Raw genomic sequence first — 25867 nt, 5'->3', positions numbered from 1 at the left:
TCTCACTCATAGTCTTGTTTGCTTATGTATGTCAGATAAATGCATCAATATTAAATTGAGACTGTTTCATAACCAGTTAAAAGTTCCTTGTAGTACCTTAACACAAATATTAAACATAACACTTCAATTTAGTTGTTATTTGATTTGACAATTTGTATATGGGCAAGTAAAAATTGAATTCAGGCAGGTAGATTTCTGTAAACCATTAACATTGATCCATAAGCATGCACGTAAAATTTGCTTTGCATGCTACTACTAACCTTCCTCCTCTTTGTTCTCTAGAGGTACACTCCAGGCAATGAGGTTTCTAGCAGCACGGCCCTCTTCAGCAACTATCTTCCTCACCTTGTCATGGCTGTTGGAGCGCTGAAAAGATGCCTGTGAGAGAAACAAATGCAACACATCAATGTTGCATCTTATCCAAGAGGCAAGGAAAGATGGTGTAGAGCAATATAACATAACAATTTTTGATAAACAGATGTGGGATTCATGAGGTGACTTTCATTATGATATAATGATATGCTGCCAAAGATAAGGCTAGTTTCACATTAGGCAATTCTGAGAAACATGAGACAATGAAGCATCAGTGGAATAATGGGCAAAAGGCTAAGGTGCAAGTCCATCACTTTCTGTTTCGTGAAACCAAGGTATGCAGTATGGGCTTGTTCCATAGTCACAAGTATACTCTACATTTCTCTTTTTGCCAACAAATAACATAAAAAAAAAAAAATAAATTGTAAAAAATAAATTAATACACAAACACAGTATGTAATTCGTGCTGCTAGGGGTCCCTCAGTCAAAACAAAAGACGCAAGTACTGTGGGATCATGGGTGTTAAGAAAATGAAAAAATAAATTTTATACATTTAAAAATATTACATCTTTAAATGAACATCAGTGAGCAACAAAGTTGCAGTGGATGACATGTCCCTTCATGACGACAAACCTGGGCAGCTGGCACTGAAGTAAACATTCACGGACGAGGAAATGTTTTGAATATTTATTTACATTATGTTTAGTAACATTCAACGAACATCCTTTCTCACTCTGATGTCGTCTGATGTTGTCACGAAAGTTACAGTGACAGGCGACCAAATGAAACACACAGTTACCTTAGTTTAAGTTTAGTTTATTTCGGTAATTTTCCAACTTATAAAAACGCAAATATACAAGGTATCAGCTACCTTGAATCAAATTACCAATTTCTCTTTGAACATTGTTGCAAACATTTTGGATAATGTGTGTACACAACTCAACGAGGTTACATCCTATGTCTTTAAAAAAAACATCAGTGAGCAACACAGTTGCAGTGGGTGGTATGTCACTTCAGTATTTTGAGGAAATCCCACATACATCTATTTGCAATAAATATAAAATATCACACCAAATATGCAGGTGAAGATAGCCTCAACTCATACAAAACTCGTGTTACATTTGCTTAAAACTACAGTGCCCAGCTGTATTAGGACAAATTAGGACCTTTTTTCACAATGAATCTATGTATTTATTAAAGCTAGATAGACTGATGGGATGTTTTACAGGTATCTGCGAACTCCAATCACCGTTTCGCATTGAGGTTTCATGGGCTCCAAATTTATCTGTTAATTACTTTGAGTTTGATGTTCAAATTCAATAATAGCCGATTAATCAGTCAATACCTGGTCGATAATCAGCTACTGGCTTTTTCTAGCTCCAAATTCTGGTGTTTAAAAACCCACTATCGGTCAACCTCTAATATTTATGATCCGTTTTAAAGATTTATGTCCTCGGTATGAGTCAGTAGGCTTCGGTGTGCCACAGACAGGGTAGTGATGTTGGAAAGTATTAAGAGACTGACATATTCTTTGTTTTGATTGTCATGGGATTTGTTGACAATAAAAAAAATACATAGAATATCATTGCTTTATTCTTGAAACCAAATAGTTAAATTACTGGTGATCTAACCAGTAACACAGCCTGAAGCATGAGTAGCGTTGCTATGGTTACCTCCATTTTAATACACCGTGTGCACTGATTTTGTACAGTTAAGTATTGTGTAAAGCAGTACAGTGCGATATCATAGACCAACAAATAACAAAAGCTTTTTTAACAAGTAAATCAAACGTTTCCTGTGTGTATTATACATTTTAAACGCCAAATATTATGACATAAATATCATAAAACTAAATACAAGACTGTTAAATGTTACACCTATCCTGCGCCTCATAGTAACAAACATTTTCAATGTGTGCAAAAGTTTTTCAGAAAATTAAAAATTAATCATATATTAATCAATATTAAAATGACATAAATCCCTAATCCTTCCATTGAGGGAAAAATAGCAATACTCAATCACAAGAGAGTGTATCGCACAATGATGTTTCAATAATTAGTCCCATCCCTGATGTATGGTTGTTAGCCGGGGTCTAAGCCACAACACTGCATCACGCATTAAGTTTATGGAAGAGATCTACTGGCACAGACTGTGACAAGAAACAGCTTGAGGCAGAAACTCTAAACCCGCTATGTGCCCAGCATGCATCATGGTTGACCTACACACATTGACTATGCATCAGTGAACTTGACTGTAACCTCGGGTGCAGCAGATAATGTGCACCAAAATAAATGCTGAGAGAAGTCATTCATCACATCCTTTACCTGATGCCCTGTGATGCAACATGGCATCAACAGCGGAGGGATATTCGGTCACAAAATAGTTTAGACAAACAGCTCATGCATAAATTCATAAACTAAATCCGCCCCAAACCCTGAAAGCATTTATTCATTCATAGCAATAACATAAACGAAAGATACACAGTGTACCCAGTGGCTTACTTGATATAATTTGTCTTTGTAATCTTACATTACTAGGTATTCTGATTCATGGCAATCTGATTACAAAACAACGCAGAAGCTAAAACCTCTGGGCTTATCATTCTGGATCTTCCAATCTGTGTGCACCCTCTCCCTGCAGAATAGCCTGTACCACTTCTGTACATATATGATTTAATCTAGTGCTGACAAAGTCCTGTGCAAACTTGGCTATTTTTGTCAGACAACTATAAAGATGTGGTTTCAGACTGTAAATACATCGTTACCTGAAACCAACAGAAAAATCGAGAGCCAGTTCTCCTCTTAATAGCAAATGAGTCATGGAACAAACCGTTCTGTCTTTTCCTGGCTGTCTCTCACTAACACCACAAGAAAGCTACAGCTCAAATCATTCCTCTACCACACTTGCAACTGAAACGAAGAGGGTGAGAGTTTATGTCTTATTCTGGAACAAGTGATAATTAGGCCAAGGTTTATGTAAATATCACATGCAACAATCTTGACGGACAATCGAGCCTACAGAATAATGTGAACATGACTCATTAACAGTTACACATGAAGAAACAGCATGCATGTATTGCTCTGATACTATTTAATGTCCCGAAGGGAGATACCCAGCTGACCTACTTTTGACGAGCAAAATTCTTTACATGTCGAGTGGCCTGGGCTTTATTCAGCCAAGTAGAAAAGACTACAAAGAGATAAAAGAACATCAAACAACACTGGCCCCACTAAAATGTGCAATAACTAGTCAGGTGGGTCAGCATCAATGCACCATCTCCCATCCACAAACAGCAAATATTTACCCTGTGTTTCCTAGGATTCACAGCCACTGGATGACAGACGAATGTTGTCAAAATACCACAGCCACTACTCACAACCGATTGCTAACTGGCTCAGCACCCTGAGGCAAAAAAGGCTTATAGCAACATTCTCTTGATCTACTTAATCACCTGTAAACAAGCTGTCTCCTTGGCTGCACTGTAGAAAAATAAAATACACTGTAGAGGAGCATAATTTCTGTTATGGCCAGGCAATCCTTCCCCATGCACCAGGCAGAGTGCTTATTTTCTAGACTGTGCTGAGTAAGGGACAAGTGTAAGGTTTCCCCTTTGGTAAGATCTACAAACAGATGCAAGTAAAAGACAGTGGGTGAGATCTAGCTCAGTAGGAGAGACAAAAATCAAAAGATAAAATGATACATACAGAATAGAAGTACAGTCTGTAAGCAGGTTCCTCGTCCTTATCCACCCCTGACATACTTTTCCAGCCCACTTCAGGCAACCTGTTCCCCCTCACCAGCTCAGCCACTTGTGAAAGGTGACATCGTCATCTGACGGCAGGACCAAAATAGACTCCTACTGTGTAGTCCACACTGCTATAGCAACTTGCCCAGCTGTGTCAACTCCTCTCCCAGTAGCGACTGCAAGAGACAAGTGCTCAGTAGCCCACCGGTAGTGCCTTTCGCTTTGACTCTCCTGTCTGTAATCTAGCCTGAGCCCTCAGTGCTCTGCTGAGTTAGCAGCCACTTCCTAGGCCCGACTCACTGCCTGCTGCTGTCTATCTGCCTGCCACTCTCCTCTGCACGCAGCCTCGTATATTTACAGCTTCTTTCCTCTGCTTTCCCTGCTCTGCATCAGAGCCCCCACTCTCCCTCCGTTTCTCATCTCTCACTCTCCTTCTGCCACAACACTGCGCAGTCATGTGAACACAGCAGGCCTGCCGCTCTGCCCCCCCACCCCGTGTTGCCAGTGATGAGAGTATAGCTGCAGGCTCAGAGACAGCGTGTGCTAACGCAAGCCTGGCCGTGCACTAGGCACACAGGGTGATGCTCTAGATCTGATTGGACTCGGCACCCGATGATTCATAGGCTGCTAGGGGACAAAACACCCAAGCCCACATGGTTTGTCTGCCTACAAATGGTACAAAAAAAACTTGAAAGTCTGCAAGAAGTTGGGGCAAACAGGAAGTGGAGGATACATTACTATCTACTACAGACTCGTCCTGTTATTTAATTTTGTGGTACCCTACACAACACTATTCTTTTGATGTCACATTCTTGCTAATGATAAGACAATGCATTCATGCACATTAATATCATGGAGCTTTAGCCTCAATAATGTGTGTGTTTAGCAAAGGTGCTGTTGGAGGGGGAAACGTATCAAGAATTAGGGAGAGCAGCCAACATCACACCTACGGCAGGTAAGGTCACCCAAAAATGCCTAATTCCTGCTGGAGGTGTTAGCCAAGTTAGCTCAAGCTAGCTAGTACTGCATATCAATTGTATTGCTCTAAACGTAATTAACGACGGTATTCCCGCTACTAGCAACGAGCTATCAAGTCATTACATACCTTCAAAGCGCTTATCGATGAATTCTTGCTTTTGCCTCCTCCATGCGAGGAGCCTGAGCTGTTGCTGCCGGACCTCTCCCTCCCGTCCCCACCTTGGCTAACTCTCGGGCCGAGACGGTGCTGCCCAGCGCCACGCCGTCGTCCATCGTGGCGGTTGTCTTTGGACATCGACCCGAGGTAAATTCAACGCTCAGTCGGTGAGAAATTGTTGTCTAAACAGGCCGTTGTCTTGATGTTAGAGTTGATGGAAAAACATGTCAGATAAATACATGACAGTGAGGACAACCTAACCAAGTAGGAAGTCTGTTGAGTTAAGATTTTTGACAGGCGTTGGGATTATCCAATAAATACACCGAAACATGGAAACGGCAGTCGCGCCAGCCAATCACGTACAGGATAGTGTGGGTCAATGGGTGGGGCATATTTTTGGGGGGCGGGATTTCAACTGTCTTCCATAGCAACCATGATGGTCGGGCGGGACGTTTGGTTGATTTCTCAGTACATGTCAAGGTATCGACAGTCAGCAGGAAGACCAGAACAGATGCGAACCTGCCTTCAAAACAAAAGCATTTGGGAGCAGCCCTTCCTCCCTTTGCTAATATCTTAAGCTTCATTGTGCTCAGTCTAGCTGTGTGTTAATCTTGTAAGCCTAAACATATAAAGCTGATTCTGATCTAAATGTATATAAATCACTACATGGTTTTGCCCTCAAATATATTGTCTACGTTAACAATATTGATGCTGCCAGACCTCGTAGATGTCCTGGGACCAGACTGGTGAAAGAAAGTTAAAATTTTGTTTAGCTTCTTAAATTGCACCACCCTTAAGTACCAAACAACCAGATGATCTAAGATGTGCCCCAACTATGACACTGTTAAAGCAGGTTGAAGGCCTAAGTAAAACAGGCAAGCCTGAAAAATTGTATTAATGTGTACGTATATGTCTTCGTTTATTTGTTTACTTTTACATATTTTTTAAATGTGCTCTATTCTTTCTGTCACTTTGATATTGCCTTTATGGGGCCAAAACTGAAACTAATTGGTGAGCCATTGGCCAAATTGTATTTTACGGATAAAGGCACTATCACTTTGCCTGCCATGCTCAGATTATGAAAAATAATCAATAATCCTGCACATTTAAAGAGTGTTTTCTACTTGACAAAAGAAAAAACTACAGTCACCAGCTTTAAATCAAGTACAAATATCATTTTTAGGTGGTAGATCATTGAAAGATAAAAGATTTTTGGGCTTGCACATGAAGCTCAGTCATCACAAGTCCTGTGATTTTTCTTACATGCAAAACGCAAAACCGGTACCTAAATATTATAAACTACAGTGCATATCTTATATGAAAACTTAGGTGTATACATTTTGCTGATCTTTGTATAATCTTATCAGCCTTATCTAGATGGTTTACATGCATTGATTAGATTTTAAGTTAAAAAAAAAGTGCGACATGTCAGAATAATAAAAAAAACCCTGTATTTTGAAATCTGTGACCGGAAGTACCTGTATGCTCTAGGTTGTTTGACGTCGGAAACCTCAACCCCCTGTACGAAGATCTTTACACGGTAACAACAACATGTTACAGTCATTTGTCAGCTTTGTTAACGTACTTTATCAGTTGCATCTTTGCGTTGTTGTCTTTAGTTTAAGTGTGTTTATTTGTTTTGGCCAGAGCTGTTGATGTCGTCCTCGATTCTGCCTGTAACATTAGATCTATCTGTCTCATTCTCATTGGCTCTCAGACACATAAAGTTTAAACAGGAATTAATTAAAACTAGTAGTATAAGAACTAGTATGTCTACCAGGCTCTCTGCCTTTTTGTTCCCCTCTCTCTTCATCTCAGATGCAGCTGTTTCTGGTAGATTTTAGCAGGTTTCATGCAGGACGTGGTTCACATATAAAGTTTTAATCTGTTTCAACTTCCTCCAGCTGACCACAAGGGCGCACAGTTGCAGTTTGGCAGAACTGTTTTGCTCTGTGGTCAGTCCAATTTTCAAACCACCTTGGAAGCTAATCAAAAACATAGAGGCTCTTTAAAACCATATGATTTTCATTTTATTGTGTTACTCCACAGATGGCATCCTCGGCATTGTTGGTCTTGTTGCTACTTCAGTTTGGATTTGGACAAAGCTCTCACAAACATCTTCATGAAGATCACTATATTGGCCAGCAGCACAACCCTGAACATGACATGAACGTCCTGCTGGGAGATGAGGTTACTAAATGTTTCTACCCATTTTCTGACACCCTTCAGCTCAGTGTCCTACTCACTCATCACCTGTCCTCACGTCTTATTTTATGTTCTTCCAGGACACTGAGGAGATAAAGAAACTTAGCCCAGCAGAACAGAGGGAAAAGATCATGGAAATTGTGAAGAAGATTGATACAAATGCTGACAATATGCTAAGTGCAGGTACATTTATGTCTCTCATTTGCAAAGAAAATCAAGATAAACAGAAGGGAAAGAAGGTCATACTCAGTCGGCTGTGTTTTGTCCACAGAGGAGATCACACTATGGATTCAGCACGTCTACAGAAAATATGCTCTGGACGATGCAAAGGAGCGCTTCCCTGAGTTTGACATAGACAAAGATGGTGTGGTAACGTGGGAGGAATACAACATGGTCACTCATGACCAGCTCATTAGTTTTGATGACATCGCCAATGAAGATCCAGAGCAACAGTCTCTCAGACATGTAGGTAAACTTTTATTGTCTCGTTAACACGTACATTATACCACAGATAGATGTATATGTAACACCTCAACATAGGCTCATATCCTCATTAGCTCCATCTCAAGGAGAGGAAGCGCTTCGATTTTGCTGATGCGGACAACACGTCCGGGCTTAACGTGACAGAGTTTCTGGCCTTCACCCACCCATCTGAAGTGGATCACATGGCTGTAAGATGAGTTTAGCTCCTACTTCTGCAAAAACCTGATATGATAATGCATCCTTCCCTTTATGTTTCATGTTAGAATTGATTGATTGACCTTTTTCTCTAATAGGATTTTGCCATTGAAGATGTGTTGGCTGAATATGACACAGATAAAGATGGATTCATCAGTCTAAGTGAATTTATTGGGGATGTTCGTGGTGAGGGTAAGACCACAGAGATTCCTTTCAAGCAATGAATGATCTGTTTGGTGTTGGTTTCCTCTGCTGTGGTTATTAGTCACCCCATAATCAGTTTTAACACTTTTTTTGTTATCAGAGGATTCCCCTTCACAGTGGGAGATTGAAGAAACAGTGCGGTTTAAAGACCTCTACGATCAAGATAAGGATGGAAAGTTGAACAGAGAGGAACAACTGCGCTGGGTTGCGCCTAATAGCTATGGCTCTGCAAGAGAAGAGGTACGACTCAACTGGTACAGCGTGTGTCTGGATTTTATTGGCAGAATAGAGTAAATGAACAGAAAGTTCTTGAGTTTAAAGGTGACTTAGTATAATTTTTCACTTTCCTCTTTTCCGTCAGTGTGTTATAAAGGTTCCCGGCATGTAAAAGATTTTGAAAGTTAAAGATCAAAGCCCACACCAACAGAAGCTCCTCTCTCCCACAGAAAACACTGCTCCTGAAATGCCTCGTCAGTAGTCTCGCTTTTAATTTTTGTGTCTTCGTGACATCACACTACATCACGGTCACATATTTGCATAATTGCTGCCTAGCGGCTAATTTGTCACGTAAGAATTGATTTAATACAGCTGCTCTGTTGTTGTTGGCGGTGCTGGGTCAGGCGTGTATGAACTGACCAATCAGAGCAGACTGGGTATTTGGGACGGGGGGGCTTAAAGAGACAGGAGCTAAAACAGCGTTTCAGACAGATGGGGAATACAGAGCTGCAGCACTGGACAGTATGAGAAAACAACTATTGCAGTAGTAACCCAAAATAAATGATTAAACTAAAAAAAGGGCATAATATGTGTCCTTTAAAATACATGGGGAAACAGTGTATTTGGATGCTTCTATAGCTGTTTCCTGGTATGATTACATATAACTTCTCTCCATAATCTTCAAATAGTCACTGATTTTCTTTTCCATGTTTTCCTCTCAGGCTCTTCACCTCCTCAAAGAAATGGACCATGATGAAGACGGGCAGATCTCAGAAGCTGAAGTTTTGAAAAATCAAGAAACATTCATGAACAGTGAAGTGACAGACTATGGCAGACAGCTACATGTTTCACATGATGAATTGTAGCTAGACTGTTTGTTTTTGTTAGTTTTCTCTTTTGTTTCCATGAAGATGTAATTCAGTTTATGTCCTGTGTTGTGCTTTGACATTAGATGTGGGATTGTTGACCTTATCTATGATCAGTTTATGAAAGTGAATGACTTAAAATAGCCGTAAAACATACAGTATATTGCAACACAAGCATAATGCATCACAAGCTCAGGCTACATCAAATGGACCACAGTGGTGTATCAGCACATCTGACTGAAATCTGAAACACAAGAAGTTTCACAAAAGAGTATGTGTTGCAAGCCTATTATATCAAATTGCATAACATTGTAAGACATTCCCCTCAAAAACAGATAGAAATTGGAGTTTGCCCTGATAACAATAACAGAGCAGGTTTGCTGAACTTAAGCCGTAATTACTCTTCCTTTCACATAGCAGCAAAAGCAAACTGGCATGAGTGTGAGTCCAATTGCGGTAACCGCTGACATGTTGCAGCTCTTCCTCATTCAAATCAAGGGAGTAAGTGAAGGCTGTTTGACGGCTAGTTTCCTGAATGTGTGATGAACCGTTTCACTTGCAGCGTGCAACAGCAAGTTTCGCTGCTGTGTGTTACAGAGTGACTCTTGGTTGAGTGGATTCTCCAACAGGGAGTATTTTTAACCGCTGCCAAGATGACATTACAATTTAAAGACGCCTTCTGGGTGAGTTGGATCGATTCCACTGATTCCTAGATTTTTTTTGTGATGTTATGTTGACGCTGACCATGAGTTTTAACTGAGCTGTGGAGTCAGTGTTGTTGTATTCAGTGTATTCACTGGAGATTTGAGGTAGTATCTTGTCACTTCTACTGTTTTTATGCTTTTCACATTGTCTTGACAGTGTCTACTGTACCATATACCTGATATGTGTTAAGTTATCTGGAGCCTATCTTTGACTGCAGTTAGCTAAAGACTTTGCCCTGTCTATACACTTCTAATCTTTGCTTTCTTTGCTTTCCTGTTTCTCACTTTGACACTTACTGAATGGGTACAAAGTTGTTGCTTTGACTAAAACATTAATTTTTATTTTTGTACGCAGTCTTGACAAGAAAGAAATAAACGTTTTTATCACTGGGTTGTGTACTCCTATGTCTATCTAAAACCAGGTGTGTCACACAACTTAAACAGCTCTTTCTCAGTACAACTTTTATTTTGAAATTGTGTATGAAGGCCAAAATGACGCTTGAATTCTATAACTTTATGGTGGTAACCATGTGTCCTGTGTCATTATTGGGTTTCCTGTTAATCAGGCTAATGTAATCTTAAAATAACGTGTATGTGCAATACTGCAACAGATCAGAACTCAATATCCATGTAATCCGTTATCAACACGGTGTAATTATTATTTTTTCCACTATAACCATAAGCAAAGCATGTGGAACTGGCTAGTTAATATCTAGCTTGAGGTTACTTTGTGAAGTAGTGTGCTTCCTTTTTCCTCTGTTATTCTCACCGTGTTATCAGTATTCTCATGTAAATGCTAATTCAGTAACAATAGAAATGAACATAAGAGATTTGTACACCATTATTTTACTTCCGCCTGAGTCAAATTTCAGTAAAGTAAGAATACTTGTGCACAAGAGGGGATTTCTGGTCTCCCACTTGGCTTTCCATTCAGACCTGAGCAGCAACCGCATGTGTTAATTTCCACTGTGGCTGAGATACCACTATAACACTTACATTCAGCTCATCAGCTGTAACCTAAAGGTGATCATTTGGGTTTTTGATTATGAAAGCAATAAAGAAACAGCAACATTTTCTTTCCAATGGACACAACCGTTCAGATTAATAGCATTTATTTAGACCTAATGTGAAAGTACTGAATGTATGAGAATCATGGTTGAGTATTTATGGTTCCAGGGAGAAGACTTTATTAGTAATACTGGGTACGAGGCCATCAGTCAGAGGCTTCATGATGGACGACGGACGTGCAAAGACGTAGAGGAACTTTTGAAAATGAGGTTGGCTCATGAATTTCTTGAAAAAAGGACATGTACGAGAAATATTGACCACATGACAATGTGATTCAGCAGCTCTGTTATGGTTTCTATGTAGGGCATCAGCGGAAGAGAAATATGGCAAGGAACTGGTCACAATCGCCCGCAAAGCAGGGGGGTTATATGAGATCTGGTAGGTGGCATTGATATACTCATCAACTCTGAGTCAACCATTCCAAGCAACACATCTTTCCGCTGTAAAATGCATGAAGGTGCAGCATCTTTTGAGTGCTCTGTGTTCATTTTGTTTTCGCAGCACTCTGAAAACGTCTTTTGATGACATGAAAACACGTAAGCACAGGATATGTTTCCTGCATCATCTTTTCTTGTGCACGTCACACAGTCCTGAGTTTTTAGTTGCATGTTTTGATGTTTTTTAGAAATTGAAAATGTAGGAAACATGCACATTCAGCTTGCTGGAATGCTAAAGGAGGAGGTGAAGAGAATGGAGCAGTTCAGAGAGCGGCAGAAAGAACAGAGAAAAAAGGTACACATCTATTAGTCATTTGCATTCAGAGGAAATCTAAAAACAGTAGCATCTCTCAGTGTGGTTTTCTGATGATTGTGACTTTTTTTCTTTACACTGTCTTTCACTTCTTAGTTTGATGTCACCATGGAGAAGGTCCAGAAGACAAAAGTCTCACTGTACAAGAAAACAACAGATGTAAGATCAATTTATATTGTCATCATGACCTCTACTATCAGACGTCTATATTTCTGTTTCAGCGAGTGTATTTATATTGCTCTTTATATAAGTATGGCAGTGATGAACTGCATGGATCACCTCAGGTGCAGTTTTAGTGCAGCTACATCCTGCTTGTATGTTAAATGCATGACGTGCAGCTTTAGGCCTCATTCTGAGAAGCATTGCTCTGTATTTTTAAGATTTGCAAGAGGAAGCAGTAAGTAAATACATTGTTGTCATCGACACAGTAAGGAGTCTGAGATCATATTTCTCTCCGGTCAGAACGAGGAAGTGAGATCTGACTTGATATACTTTGTTTTTCATGCACATGCATGCCTCCTCTTTTCTTGACTGAACTTGCCCCCTACCCCCCCACCTCCCCTTTCCTGTCAAGGGTTCATAGAGCAGAGTGCTGATGAACAGAGCAGGGGTGTTAAAGTTTCATATGGTTTCTGTTCTGTTTCTCCACCTATAGTCTAAAAGATCCTACGAGCAGCGCTGCAAAGAGGCGGATGAAGCAGAGCAAACCGCAGAGAAGATGGGCAACACTCCCACAGCCACTCCCAAACAGATTGAGAAGGTAAATCTAGTGTGACCCATCAAAGATTCAGTGCGGTGATTTCATTTCAGGCATGACTTTCTGAAATGATTAGCATTATTTCAAAAGAATGAATCTTTAAAGATCTCCTCCTGACCTATTTAATACATATAAAAATGCACTGCTGGATTTTCAATTTGCTAGTAAAAAAAATCTTCAAACTACATCTAGTCCTTCTCCCTTTCTGAAAAATCCAGAATCTATAATATGCGAAGAGATAGAAGAGATAATAAAGAGAAACTCCACCATCACCAATTTTACACATTAAAGTGTGTTTACAGATCTTGGGGAGTACTACTACATGTGTGAAGAAAGTAGTATAAAGCATTTTGTGGCTCCAGAGAAAGTTGCATATAATATGACAAATCGCCTCAAGTGATATCACTCAGTGACATGTTGCATTGTGGGTAATGTAGGCTTTGGGTTGTGAAAAGCATTCCACACTGTTGGACTCCTTATGGACAGTTTAAAAACAAATGATCAAAATCGGTACAACAGAACCAGAGATATCACCATTTTTATTCCAAGCATTCTTCCTCCTTTTCAAAACATATCGCCTACATTACCCATGATGCAATTTAGCCATTGTGTGACATCACTGGAGGCAATTTATAACCTTAATTTATTAATTTGTTACCCTTTACTCACGTCTCCGACTTTATTTATGGTCCTCTCTTAGTGTACAGTATGTGCACTGGATGTTTAAAGTTTCCACATCACGACTGAGCAAGCTGCATATTAGACTGTGATTGCTGGTTGTGATATTACAAAATCCAGCTTGCACATACATGTACATGTCTTGAGCTCTATGGTGAGCACAGAGAAACTTTTACCCTTCAGCAGATTAATTGGATAAACAATCTTCTGGCTTTAAACTTTTAATTTCTCCCACAAAGGTCTGATAAATGAATCCTAAACATGTACACTGTACAAAAGTCTGTGTGCTCCTACTTCCGTTTGTCATAACTGTCACATGTCACGTTCGAGAGTCTGCCAGGCACGTCATTTGCACTGCTTACCATATATCAGAATAACTATAGTATATTTGCATACTCTTTACAATACAGAAGAAAGATATATTAAAAGTAGAAAAAAAAACTTAAATTAAGATGTATATTTAAATAAATTGCTGTTGCTGGCAGCCAGAGTGATGGTTTCTCAAACAACACTGACAGTTATTCCACAGTTACTCCATAACACATTGGGAAATTCAATTCTCTTTTTCTCTGACTTCATCATTTCATTCAGTCATTTATAAGCTGTTACTTTAACAGTTTCTGTCCACACTTAAAATATAATTAACAAAGACTATGTCAAAAACTGTAAATTATGTTTTCTTTTATAGTGAAAACTACAGGTTTACAGATATAGAGGCAGCGTGTCATTTAATATATTCTTCTTTTTCAGATGAACAACAAATCGAAACAGTGCAGAGAATCTGCAGAGGAGGCTGGTAAGGACAAATAATAAGTGGGATGCTGTACTTTGGCCCTGAATGTCGTTTCAAGTAGGAAGCTGCTTCGGTTTATCAGGAAACATTTTTTTTGAGGATGGCAGTAAAATGTACTTCCTTTTTATTTAGGGCTCTAGAAATAAGTTGCAGTACAGTTAATAAATCCATATGTTTTCTTTGTTGTATGTTTTGTTATGACATGAAACCTCAAAGTTTAAATCTGTTATACAATCTTGATTTATTCTCTTGAACTATTAACTCCTTTACTTTCCTTTAGAGAAACAGTACATATCAAACATTGAACAGCTGGAAAAGATTCGCCAAGAATGGGAATCAACACACATCAGCACGTGTGAGGTAAAGTACAGCCCTGCGAGTTGTATTTCTCCTCTTACTGTATTTATCAAGTGACGAATGCACACTTTGGCTTGACGCATTTTAAAATGTACTGAGTTAGACCAATAGTGGCAATACCCGAGGCCTGGGTTGTCAATGAGGATGTGCAGTACTTCCTAAAAGCAGAATATACAGTGAGTCATTGATCTACCAAAATGTTTCCGGGCTACTTAAGTGTGATAACATCAACAATACTGTGGCAGCTATTCATTAACTTTAATCACACCCATTCAAAAGCCTTTAACACAGGACAATAGACACACGCAATAAACCAGAAAAGACAAACTAAACAAAGCAAAACAGGAAAGACAGTTTAACAGCATTTTTAATGCATGGAAGCATTAAAAAGCACTCAAATGTCAGCTCTGAACCTTTGAGTTGACAGACTGCAGAGAGAATAAAGTTTCAAAGCTGACATCTACAGTTCAGTTTTAATATCTAGTTTGAATTATCTTTCATGTCGCTGATCTTATAGAAGCTACTTAACATTGATGTCAAGTGTTCAAGTGTGAGGAGGATTAAACACCTTTGCCATGGTTAGCATTTTTTCTCATAATTATAAAAGTGAACAACCATGGCTCATCTCAACATGTATTAAAGACACACGGCAAGTTTGCATCACATATATTTTCCTCAAACTATAAAAAAGAAACAAACCGTTTAAAAAAAAAAAAGTTTTATATATTTCAAGCTGACTGAACTTAAAATTCAGTCAACTTGAAATAGATAAAACTTGTATATTTACATCAAGTTAATGAGAAAATATTAGTTGAGCCGGATGATTTTTCTGTGTACAGTTCTGTACAGTGTCATTAATATACAATGTTTTCTAAATAATTTATTATTCTATAATGTTTTGCAGATGTTTCAGCAACAGGAAGAAGACCGACTCAACGTACTAAGGAATGCTTTGTGGGTGCACTGCAACCAGTTATCAATGCAGTGTGTGAAAGAAGATGAGGTGTGTGCAGCTGTTTTCACACACCTGTATGTGACAGACTTTCAGACGTCAGAATTTACCAGTGTATTGTTCTGTACGTCTAAAACTCACTCTGGACAAACTGCTCTTTCAGTGTTACGAGGATGTGAGGAAAACACTGGAGAATTGTGACGTCATCACAGACAACAACTGCTTTGTGGAGATGAAAAGAACTGGCTCAACCCCCCCAGGTAAGGCACCTGCCCCGCAGCCTTCCTGATTTTGATTTGAATATGTTTCAATATGAAAATTTTCATGTAATCTCCCAGCCGCTGCTGAAATGCTTGACACCATTAGAAATAGACAATGTATTGTGAACCTCTAAAGCATTTTACTTTTTTATTTACTGAATTTGAATGTTCGATCCGCAGCTCCGATTGAATACCAAAATTACTATGAGAGGGACGCTACAGCCGACAGAAACGGAAGTGCCGGATTCGTAGGGGGAGTGATGAAAAGGTCAGAATAACGCAGTGTTTTGCATTGTGTAATTCAAATGAATGCTGATGGGGATTATGACGGATGATCATTACCTAATGCTTTTCTATCCTTTCAATACATTTTTGTGTATTTCTTACTGAATGCTTTCTCCAATTTGTAGGTTTTCAAATCTTCTGCAGGGGAACTGTTCTGGTGGCTCCAAATCCAGTCTCAATGACCCAGTTGCCCAACCTACTGGTACAGTAGGTAAGTAACACTGCATTTTCCAAAATGATGAGAGATATGACTGTAAACTAGATGTCCTTGAACTCCAGTGGAGGGGGTATGTGGAAACATTGTGGACAAGCTCAGCTAATTTAGAAAAATAAAAAAAAATTAAAGTTATGATTTGAGGAATAAACACATATATTGACCATTTTTGTGTCTTTGAGGAACATTATAAGCACACATAGGGTTATAAATTGAAGTATATTTATTGTCACAAATGCAAATAAACAACTAGGTATGACAGACATGCCTCCAAAATAACTTGAACCTGAACCTGTTGTTATCCATTTTCACACCTTAACCACCCAAACCACTCTCGAGGCTAGACAGAGAAGTTGCAATGAATTGCTAAAATTAATCAAGGGTACTTGAGTTCATCTTATAGTAGAGCTGCAACGATTAATCGATTAGTTGTTAACTATTAAATTATTCACCAACTATTTCTATAATAAATCATTTTGACAATTTTTTTAAGAAGAAAGTGAAAATTCTCTGATTCTAGCTTCTTAAATGTGAATATTTTATATTTTTCTTACTCCTCCGTGACAGTAAACTGAATATCTTTGCATTGTGGATAAAACAACACATTTGAGGACGTTTTAGTAGCACAAATCAGTGATTCCTACCATTTTCTTACATTTTATAGACCAAATAATCAAATCGTTTTATTAATTTTGTCAATAATCCAATGAAATTGTATTAACTGGTTTGGGATTAAAGCATCAAAGTACGGCCTGCTTCACGCAGTAACTGAACCACTGCAGATTCTGTTTATATTTCAGACTCCTCAGCAGAAAAATCAGAAGGAGTGTACGCTTCCATTCCTGGATTTCAGGACTCCCAGCAGAGCAGTGACCAGTTCAAGGTCGTGTATGACTACGAGGCACAGGTTAGCTCCTTGGGACAGACATCCAACCTCTACATAAGACAAATGTTCTAAACCTTGTTCATTTTCAGGGATATGTGTTGATTAATTGTTTCTGTGCTTGTTCAGGGGGAGGATGAGCTCTCTGTATCTTATGGTGACGTCGTGGTTGTCGTGGATCAAGGTGAGGACGGCTGGTGGACGGTGCAAAGGAATGGCCTCACTGGATTGGTTCCAGGCTCTTACCTTATCAAAGAATGAGTTTACCTGAGAATGTAGGACTGTACGACTATGACACTTTCTCATGTAATATTTTGTAAAGGGCTTGTCATTTTACTTTTTCTTATACTTTCATCTCATCTGTTGTTCATAATTATGTTACACGCATCATTTAAGCCCCTATGAGTAGGATTTGAAAAATTTTAACTTTGGCACCCCCTACAGTGCAATCATAAGATACATGGACTATATTTACATGCAAACTTATATTCCACTATTATTCCATATACTCCAATATTTTGAATTTGATAATGGATCATGTAAACTGCATATTCTGAATTAGACCTTATTCCAGATGTAGAATTTTGCGATTAAGACATGTGGGATGTGATGATATATTCAGTTTCTTTGGACATGTGTACAACACATTCAAAATATTTGTTTTAATTGGTGATTTTACTACAGATTGCAACACACAGCCTCTCGTCTGTTTATGGTCTGCTCTGTGCGTTGACAAAGATGCATTGTACATAAACCAACAAGCCACCATTTCTAAAAAATGAATATTTTATGCATGTTGACGTAGTCTCAGAGAGTACATGGACGAATGAATGAAAGCTAACTCATGTCATTAGAATGAGAATATCACACAATAATCCTACAGATAGGGGCTTTCACATACGGTAGCATGAGACAGTGTTGAAAGGTGAATTATTTATTGCTTTGGCACATATTCATATTACTTTGCCCTTACAGCTGGTGTGTTGAGTGCTCCTCATACCAATGACAGCTGGGAGACTCTAGTGATCTGTTGCACAAGGTCACTGCACTAAGTTTGTTCATATACTGTAGTATTCTTTTACAGTCCTGAATGTTTGGTTTCTGTTGTTGGCCTGTATATAATTTCTATTTGTAGTAACCGTTTCTACTCTGAATGCTTAGAATAATTATTTGACAAAGCGTGACTATATTGTATTTATTTAACATGAAAGACAATTTAATTTGTTCGTAGCCCCTGCTCTGTAAGAAACCACATTGCTCTATTATTTCCTCTTCATTGTAGTGAACAAGACCAGACCAGAACAGTCTAAACTAAGTAGCTGAACTGTACCCGGGCAGTAATTCCTGGGTCATGTGTCTGAGCATTCTGCAAAGATATCCGGTTACTCTGCAGCAGGTGATTCATTGCTATATTGGTGTCCATCAAAGAGCCATAGCTCAGTCATTTTAAGCGTGTATGAGGGGCCAAAATGGTTGTTTGCTGCCCACAAGTTGTTTCAGAAGGGAGCGCAACTTGGTCTACTGATTCTAGAAGAGTTTTGATATGATATTTATACATAAATGTTTAGAGCTGTAACAATTAATATATTAGTTAGCAACCATTAAATGAATCACCAACTATTTTGATAATGGATTCATCAGTTTGAGTAATTTTTTAAAGACAAAAACTGTCAAAATTCTGTGATTCTGGCTTTTCAGATATGAATATTTTCTGGCTGCTTTACTCTTATGACAGTAAACTGGAAATCTTTGGCTTGTGGACAAAACAAAACATTTCAGTATGTCATCTTGGGCTTTGGGAAAAACAAATCTCACATTTTGTGCAAACATTTCATCTCTTTGTAAAGACCTGAGAGAAATTAAACCAATAAATCCAAAAACGCACTCATTTAATTTCAAACTTTACCACTTTTTTTTTTTTATTTACATTCTTGAGTCTTGCCATTGCTACATATCAGCAAATCAAACTTTAAAACCACCATCAGTAGACTACTGAGACAAAAAACAAACCAAGCAGCTATAGGACAAAGTCTATCTAGAGTTAAGAATACATAACTACTTGAAAAATCCCACATACCGAAGGGGATCACAAAGGCTGATTCTTAAAAGAAAAGCCAGTTAAGTTACATGTTAAGGGTTGTGGTGTCAACCATTTCTTGACGGAATACTGCTGGTGAAAGGTTTTAACCAAAACTGAGCTGTAATAGGTATAGTAGGAGTAGAATAGTAGTAGTAGTAGTAGTAGTATAAGTAGTAGTAGTAATAGTGGTGGGGGTTAAGGGTAGAATTATACAATCTTTCATTCAAGTACATGACAGATTTAAATATAAAATATTGAAAGCAACACACACATAGTGCAAACTAACATGAGGAAAATTACCCTGTCCATATTTCACTCCATACATGACTAACAAGGTTTGAGTTTAGTAAGATGTAGGTCTGCACCCTCACGCCACCCTCAGAGCAACAGAATGCTTTCTACATGTCATTTACGTTGACCATGAAAGAATTTGGTCAGTAGCTTTTTTGGAAAAACAGGTAAAATATACTTTTAACTCAGTGTGGTTAGTGTTTTTAAGGTTAGAGTGGTAATATATTATTTTCATGCTCTCACCAAAGACAAAAGTAATTTCTGACAGTGTGTGTTGTGGTGAGAAATGTGTTTTCCTTTATGCGTAGGTTGCCCCAGTAATGAGAGGCTCGTAGGGAGGATCTCTGCCACTGCGGCACAGCACGGCACATGCACACAGCATCCCCAGCATCTAAAGAGAAGAGACAGACGTCTTATTAGTGTTATTCTAGTTCTTAACTGTTTTTTTCATGACCCATCAGTTACAACCCTTCAGAAATGTACTGGGGTTGTGGCACAGAATTCCACTGTGGTTGTGTAATTTGCACTAAAGTACACCAAAAATGGTTTAAAGGGAACAGGTATAGGTAAAAATGTGACTTGCTGAGACTTAGATGAGAAGATCAATATCACTCTTGTGCTTGTTTGATGAATATATGGAGCCAGGAGACTGTTAGCGTAACATAAAACAAAGACTGGAGGGGATACAGCTCGTCTGTCACTGTCTAGGAGTGGAAAAAAAATCCACCTAGCAGCATCTCTAAAGCTCACTGAGAGTAATTTACATATTAATTGCTTGATGTGTAAACACAATAAGTGGGCCAGCATTTAACAGGGAAGCCTGTAGAATTACAGCAAAAATGCATATAACTGAGTATAATTATAGTGAATTGGAAAATGCAGCAAATAGGAGAATACAGATTATCAAAACATATATGCATAGGAAGATTTTTAACTGCTGCCAATTGGCTTTACCCAAGAAACATCTAAGAGATAAAACCTCCTTTCAAACCCTGGGAGACTGGCTGCCTTCTGGCAAAATAATAAAATAAAAAACACAGAGAGAGCTCAACAACTATGACTGAGTGGCTACTTTCAAATAAGTGTGTACTATGAATAGACAACTATGAATATAATTGGAGATAATTTCTTTACTGAACTTTGCTGTTGTCTTGTCCATCTCAGTGGGTTAGCAATGCAGCACACTCCTCTTATTAATCACAGTTTGCTCTACACTGGAAGCATTTTTCTCCACATGCGAGTAAAAAAAACTAGGAGTGTGTGGATTTGAAAATGTATTTGATCGCACCGGTAACTGACCTTCAAAAAATCCATAGATTCATAACTTCAGATGGAAACAAATCTGTTATTTCTCCTCTCTTATTAGCTGAGAGCAGTGCAGAAAAACATTCAGCTAGCTGCTTCTCAGCTCGAATGACAAACGTCACCAGCGGACGCATCGGCTGTCAGGAATTAAAAGTTAATTCTGTGAGTAACTTGATGGCAGGCCAAAATAAAACTTGGCTGTTGTCTGTAAGGTAGTGTCTGAACACTGTCAAAGAGTGTTCATCAGATAAGAGACACGTCACTCTGTAACACCACACAACCACTTGTGTGTTTTTGCAGTCCCAACAACTCCAACAGACTGATAATCTCTCTGTGAGTGCCTGTTATACTTACATTACACATACATTTGCTTATTAACTTAATAGTTTTGAGCCAAGACCTTCATTATTTGGTCAGATATATTTTTTATTTTTTAAAGATATTTAAGTATCAGACTGGCTGACATTAAAAACTGGTGATGTTCTGTGAAACAAATTATCTTGATGAAAGTGACATTTACCTGGATGGCAGCAAATGTCAGCGCAGTCCAGATGACGTACATCATAATCTCCTTCAACTTCTTTACAATCAGAGCTTCACAACCCTACATAATACACACACAGACAATACACAATTGAAAAAATAGCAAGGCACTCTTAAAAATAAGTTGTATTTGAAAACTTGACAAATTTAGAGATCGTTTTACTTCTTGATAGAGATCCTCAGGATGAGTGAAGGACCCCGTGCAGCTTCCAACATTACTTTTGCAGCAGCTAATTGGTACGCTATTGTTTTTGGATTCTTCGTACCAGTGTGTATACTGCCAGTCTGAGTAATTGTGGATCCCACAACACTGAAGCTGTGAAAACAAAGACTCAAGGTTAATGTCTACTACTCACTCGGTCAGAACAATTCTAACAGGCTTACAGGGGCTTTCTGTCCTCACCTGTCTCTGAACGTAGTCGATGGCACGGCTCTGGGCGTTGCTGTTGGTGCCATTGTACTCATCATACACTTTCTTGATGGAGCTATTTACTTCATCTTCGACCTGTCAATGGTTAAGAAGGGTGAGATTGCACATTTGATGACGCATTTCCTTGAGCGATAAAATGCAACGTGATTGTGACAGACTGTTGCTGTCTTCAGGTTGGGTGTGAACCACTTAGAAATTCAACATCAAAGAAGACAAAGAAAAACAAACATGCACCGACTCGTATTTGATTTCCTCACCCTTGCTCTGTAAACATATCCGAGCACCACGACGGCAACTTCGGTCATGAAAACCAGCAGGAGAATGACGACAAACTGTGGATTGAATTTCAAGATTTAAAATGCAATGCACGGACGACAAACACTGTGGAAAACTAACATGCATATAAAGGAACACCTTTATCGTAGAATAGGGTTCAATGACAGACTTTTTCTGCAGTTTCTGTGTCTGCTGTTTCAAAGTTAATCTTTCATTTACAATTATGCGCACAAAGGCATTAGTCGCCTCATCTATGCAGCTGTAAACTCTTTTACTGACCGTTGTAAGTCCACAGTAGCTCTCTCTCACTGTAGCGCAGCATCCAATGAGCCCAATGATGAAAAGTAGGGCTCCCACTGCGATAATGGTCACAGCCGGGATGAGAGTGTACACGTCTTCAAAGAAGTGATCGTAGTCGTCGTATGTAATGAAGACATAGGCTCCAACATAGCACAGGATACCAGCAGCGGCCTGTGGGAGAAATTACATTACTTGAAACCCAATATTAGGAGCTGCAATGATTAGCCAAAGAAAATTAATTGCCGACTATTTTGATGATTTCGTCATTTCAGTCCTTTTTCAAGCAAAAATATCAAACATTTGCTGTACTTCCGGCGAGGAAATGAAGAGTCTTTGGATTTTGGACTATTTGTTGGACAAAAGAAGCAACCTGAAGACGTCACTTTGGGCTCTGGGAAATTGTGATGAGCATTTTACACATTTGTTTAAATTGATGTTTCACACGCGTCTCTTTTTCACTTTTGTAAAATATCTGGGCTATACTCCACAACTGCTATACACGACCATAAACAGTATGTTGTGGTTGGGTTTTTAGCGGGTTATTATTTAGTATCTAACATGCAGCAGCATACAGTCGATCATCACAAACAATACACTTATCCTCAGTGGTGTAAAGTATTTTAGTCTACCAGTGTTTCCTTTACATTCATTTAGGAGTAGTGGACTCCCACAGTAATAACAAACACCACAGCTAGATAAAATGGGGAGTTGACATCATAATCTAGATAACAAAAAACAAACAAACAACAAACATGATACGCATAAGGCCTGCCTAGTGTGTAAAAGCAGCCCTTTAATCATGAACAATTAACCAAAATGAACAATATTTGTGCTGTAAACCACTTATTGCACTAGAAACAAAACTAAGACCAACAGGGATACATGTGAAGCAAATACCAAAAATGATGTGCCAGCACGGTTTCAAAACAATAAAAGAGGAAGCACTGTCTACAGCTACTTTAAACTGCCAAATTTCAGAGAAAAGGGCTGTACTTGTTACTTACACCACTGCTTTCATTTGACAGCTGTAGATACGTTGCAGGTTCACATTTTACAAACAAAACGTTCTGATATGATTTTGTAGGTTAAACAACCAGAAGTATGTAGTCAAAATCAGCTCCACTCCAAACTACTTAAACATTAATGCCTCAGTAAAAAAAATATATTATTGGAGTGTATGATAGTTACCCACTAAAATAAATGTTTTAATACTTGAAAGGACAAGTAAAAGTCAGTAAAAACCACCAGCAAAATATACTTTAAGTAAATAAAGGCTCTGAATACATCTCCCACCAGTGTTTAAACACCTGTCATGTGTATTTGTGTTCATACTGCCTGGGACTGCAGTTCAAATAGGATGAACCAAATCATGAACACATTTCTTAACATGTTTTGAACTAAATTATGCAATTATCAACACATACAGCTGAGTCACAATCTCTGCCGTGAGGTGGATTAAGGTTAAACTACATATACAGCCCGCAGGGAGGGTCAAAAAAGTGATAGTTTGACTTCAGTAAGCGACACTGCAGCTTTTTTAAACAAAGGGTATATCTACTCTAAAACGTAAAGTGCGCTTTACTCAATATGTCGTTAGCAGGAAATCATTAAACCTGACATATGATGTGTTTCTTACTGCCCTGTCAAAGTAATCCCTGCCCGGTTGAACGAAGGTCGGCTGCCGCAGCTAGCGGAGCGGCTGACTGGACACAGCTAAGCTAGCTGGTGCGCTGTCTGTGACGCACGTTTAAAACTGTCACAAAGCTCCAAACTCACCCAAAATATCAGGTTCAGGAAGACCAGGACCGTCTTGGACGACGTGATGCCGCAATGCCCCATCTTCAAAACGGGGTTTTTAAACGCTGTACGTGTCGGGAAAGACTGCAGGTTTCTACTCAGACATGTCCCGGCCAGCTCCACCGCTCACACTCCATATCCCAACTGTGTGTCACTGGAGCAGGTTGCAGCGGCGCCACCAGGTTAACAACAACAACAACAACAAACCCTCCAGAAACAAATTACCTGACCACCCTCAGATGCACTGAATACATTGAATGTGATATTTTTCTGTTGCTAACAATAAGCCTTTGCTGATGACATATGCAGTTAACTATATTAAAAGATAAAACTATGTTAAATATAGTCGGAATGGCAGTGGGAGTGTTTTGCTGACATCTAGTGGTGGGAAATGTAACTGTTCCTTATACATAAAACATGACAGAGTATCAGTCCCACTGTGGGATCACTGGTCAGATTACATGACCTCAAAATACAAAGAGGTATACTGGTGTCACAATAGAAATCCAGAGATAAGGTGGTCAGTAAATATATTTTGATGTTTTTTTGTCTACTATGTGTAACAGAATAATTTTGTACGCTGTGCTTACATTTACTTTTTTAGGTATGCATGTGTTTATATTTTTAAATCTCTAGTTTTACATAATACAGGCAGCATATTTGCACATTGCACACTAGAGTCACGGTCAAAAGTTACATACTATGGCTTGACACCTGTCTCCCAGCAGCTTCTGATTCTCTGCAGACTTGCTTTTTGGTGGTTTTTGGTTGACTCTTGACCATACAGACCAGTTTCCTCTCAGCAGCAGGTCTAAGTTTGGGTTTCCTTCCTGAAAACGGCAGTGATGCAACTGTGTCATGTACTTCATACTTACAACCAACCTGTAACTGCTTTGAAATGGCTCCAAGTGACTTTACTGACTTGTTCAAATCAAGTTTTGTGCTCTTTCAGATCAATGCTGAGACTTTCCCATTGTAGTGTTTGTGGCTGAGTCTAGTGGGTGTGTAAAAACAAGCCCTATTAAATTTGGGCCCAGAAAAGTCACCAGCTGTCATCAATGAGAATCACTCAGAAGACATTAAGAGGCCATGCTGCAAAGATATATATAATCGCCAAAACTGAGCGATCAAGTTGGTGTATGTATTGTATTTTTGACCCAGCAGATTTGGTCACATTTTCAGAAGACCTATGATAAATTAATTATTGAACCAATCATCAATATGTGCACGGCACTTTTTATACATACATAACCAGTGTTGTGAGAAGTATTCAAAAGTTAAAAGATATCATGTTGAAATATTACTTTGGCAAAAGTGAAAGTCAATCATGCAAATAGTACTTTAGTAAAAGTCTTAAAGTATATAATATTAGATATACTTAAGTATCAAAAGTACTTTTCTGGCAATAAATGTACCTAAGTATCAAAAGAAGAAGTAGGCCTAAAGATAAATTATACAAAGGCCTATATTGACATTCATGTATATACTGCATATTAGGGGTAGACTCATTATTGGCCTTGCTGGTTATTGAATCAGTCCTTTTTTCTTTTTCCTTTTTTTAAACTTTAGTTGGCAATAAAATAAAAGCATTTAAAAATGTGCTACTTTGTCTTTGATGCAGCATACAATCTGCAAAGTAACTAGCAACTATAGTTATCAAATAAATTGGTAAGAAGTACAATATTTGCCTCCAAAATGTAGTGGAGTGGAAGTATAAAGTTGCAGAAAATGGAATATACTCATGTTAAGTACAAATACTTTGCAAAATTCTACTTTTAAAATG

At 38.6% G+C, this 25867-nt stretch overlaps 4 protein-coding genes across 5 annotated transcripts in view; 2 read left to right on the top strand and 2 right to left on the bottom strand.

Annotated features, from left to right (window-relative positions):
- scaper (S-phase cyclin A-associated protein in the ER) overlaps positions 1-5454 on the bottom strand; it is a 64148-nt gene extending 58694 nt beyond the window's left edge. Inside the window, exons 1-2 of the mRNA XM_073472138.1 lie at positions 5163-5454; positions 261-378 (exon numbers count right to left, since the gene is read on the bottom strand). Of these exons, the coding sequence (XP_073328239.1) occupies positions 261-378; positions 5163-5330 (286 nt within the window). The 5' untranslated portion in view covers positions 5331-5454. The remainder of the gene's footprint in view (positions 1-260; positions 379-5162) is intronic.
- A 1229-nt stretch (positions 5455-6683) lies between these two features.
- rcn2 (reticulocalbin 2) lies at positions 6684-10455 on the top strand. Of its 2 annotated transcripts, none has more exons than XM_073471520.1 (8): positions 6684-6732; positions 7242-7382; positions 7478-7580; positions 7669-7862; positions 7955-8068; positions 8174-8267; positions 8380-8519; positions 9218-10455. In XM_073471520.1, exons 2-8 carry the CDS (start codon positions 7242-7244, stop codon positions 9359-9361), a joined length of 930 nt encoding a protein of 309 aa, XP_073327621.1. In that variant the 5' UTR covers positions 6684-6732; the 3' UTR covers positions 9362-10455. The 2 variants fall into 2 exon arrangements, with proteins under 2 accessions (XP_073327621.1, XP_073327622.1); XM_073471521.1 differs by lacking the exon at positions 6684-6732 and adding an exon at positions 7077-7147.
- On the top strand, positions 9896-18965 carry pstpip1a (proline-serine-threonine phosphatase interacting protein 1a). Its single transcript, XM_073471519.1, has 15 exons — positions 9896-10044; positions 11242-11342; positions 11437-11511; positions 11635-11669; positions 11759-11865; positions 11980-12042; positions 12539-12643; positions 14069-14114; positions 14392-14471; positions 15373-15471; positions 15584-15680; positions 15861-15948; positions 16091-16176; positions 16980-17086; positions 17192-18965. Exons 1-15 carry the CDS (start codon positions 10015-10017, stop codon positions 17321-17323), a joined length of 1251 nt encoding a protein of 416 aa, XP_073327620.1. The 5' UTR covers positions 9896-10014; the 3' UTR covers positions 17324-18965.
- tspan3a (tetraspanin 3a) lies at positions 18951-24240 on the bottom strand. The gene is made up of 7 exons (XM_073471522.1): positions 24064-24240; positions 22267-22458; positions 21969-22043; positions 21685-21786; positions 21445-21597; positions 21259-21342; positions 18951-19824 (listed from the first exon to the last, which is right to left on the bottom strand). Exons 1-7 carry the CDS (start codon positions 24124-24126, stop codon positions 19732-19734), a joined length of 762 nt encoding a protein of 253 aa, XP_073327623.1. The 5' UTR covers positions 24127-24240; the 3' UTR covers positions 18951-19731.
- Positions 24241-25867: the final 1627 nt, after the last annotated feature.

The sequence above is a fragment of the Pagrus major genome, chromosome 8, assembly GCF_040436345.1.
Source record: "Pagrus major chromosome 8, Pma_NU_1.0".
Lineage (NCBI taxonomy): Eukaryota > Metazoa > Chordata > Actinopteri > Spariformes > Sparidae > Pagrus > Pagrus major.
The sequence above is the reverse complement of the archived record's forward strand: the minus strand, read 5'-3'. Positions and strand labels throughout refer to the sequence as shown.

What these genes read in the sequence shown, in the direction of transcription:
- rcn2 (XM_073471520.1), top strand. Translation starts at nt 7,242, where the DNA reads ATGGCATCCTCGGCATTGTTGGTCTTGTTGCTACTTCAGTTTGGATTT. An exon ending in TGGGGATGTTCGTGGTGAGG is followed by an intron (nt 8,268 to 8,379) that starts GTAAGACCACAG and finishes TTTTGTTATCAG; the next exon opens with AGGATTCCCCTTCACAGTGG. An exon ending in ATGGCTCTGCAAGAGAAGAG is followed by an intron (nt 8,520 to 9,217) that starts GTACGACTCAAC and finishes TTTTCCTCTCAG; the next exon opens with GCTCTTCACCTCCTCAAAGA.
- pstpip1a (XM_073471519.1), top strand. Translation starts at nt 10,015, where the DNA reads ATGACATTACAATTTAAAGACGCCTTCTGG. An exon ending in GGGGGGTTATATGAGATCTG is followed by an intron (nt 11,512 to 11,634) that starts GTAGGTGGCATT and finishes TTGTTTTCGCAG; the next exon opens with CACTCTGAAAACGTCTTTTG. An exon ending in AGAAAGAACAGAGAAAAAAG is followed by an intron (nt 11,866 to 11,979) that starts GTACACATCTAT and finishes TTCACTTCTTAG; the next exon opens with TTTGATGTCACCATGGAGAA.
- tspan3a (XM_073471522.1), bottom strand. Translation starts at nt 24,126, where the DNA reads ATGGGGCATTGCGGCATCACGTCGTCCAAGACGGTCCTGGTCTTCCTG. An exon ending in GATATGTTTACAGAGCAAGG is followed by an intron (nt 21,787 to 21,968) that starts GTGAGGAAATCA and finishes AACCATTGACAG; the next exon opens with GTCGAAGATGAAGTAAATAG. An exon ending in CTGAGGATCTCTATCAAGAA is followed by an intron (nt 21,343 to 21,444) that starts GTAAAACGATCT and finishes TGTATTATGTAG; the next exon opens with GGTTGTGAAGCTCTGATTGT.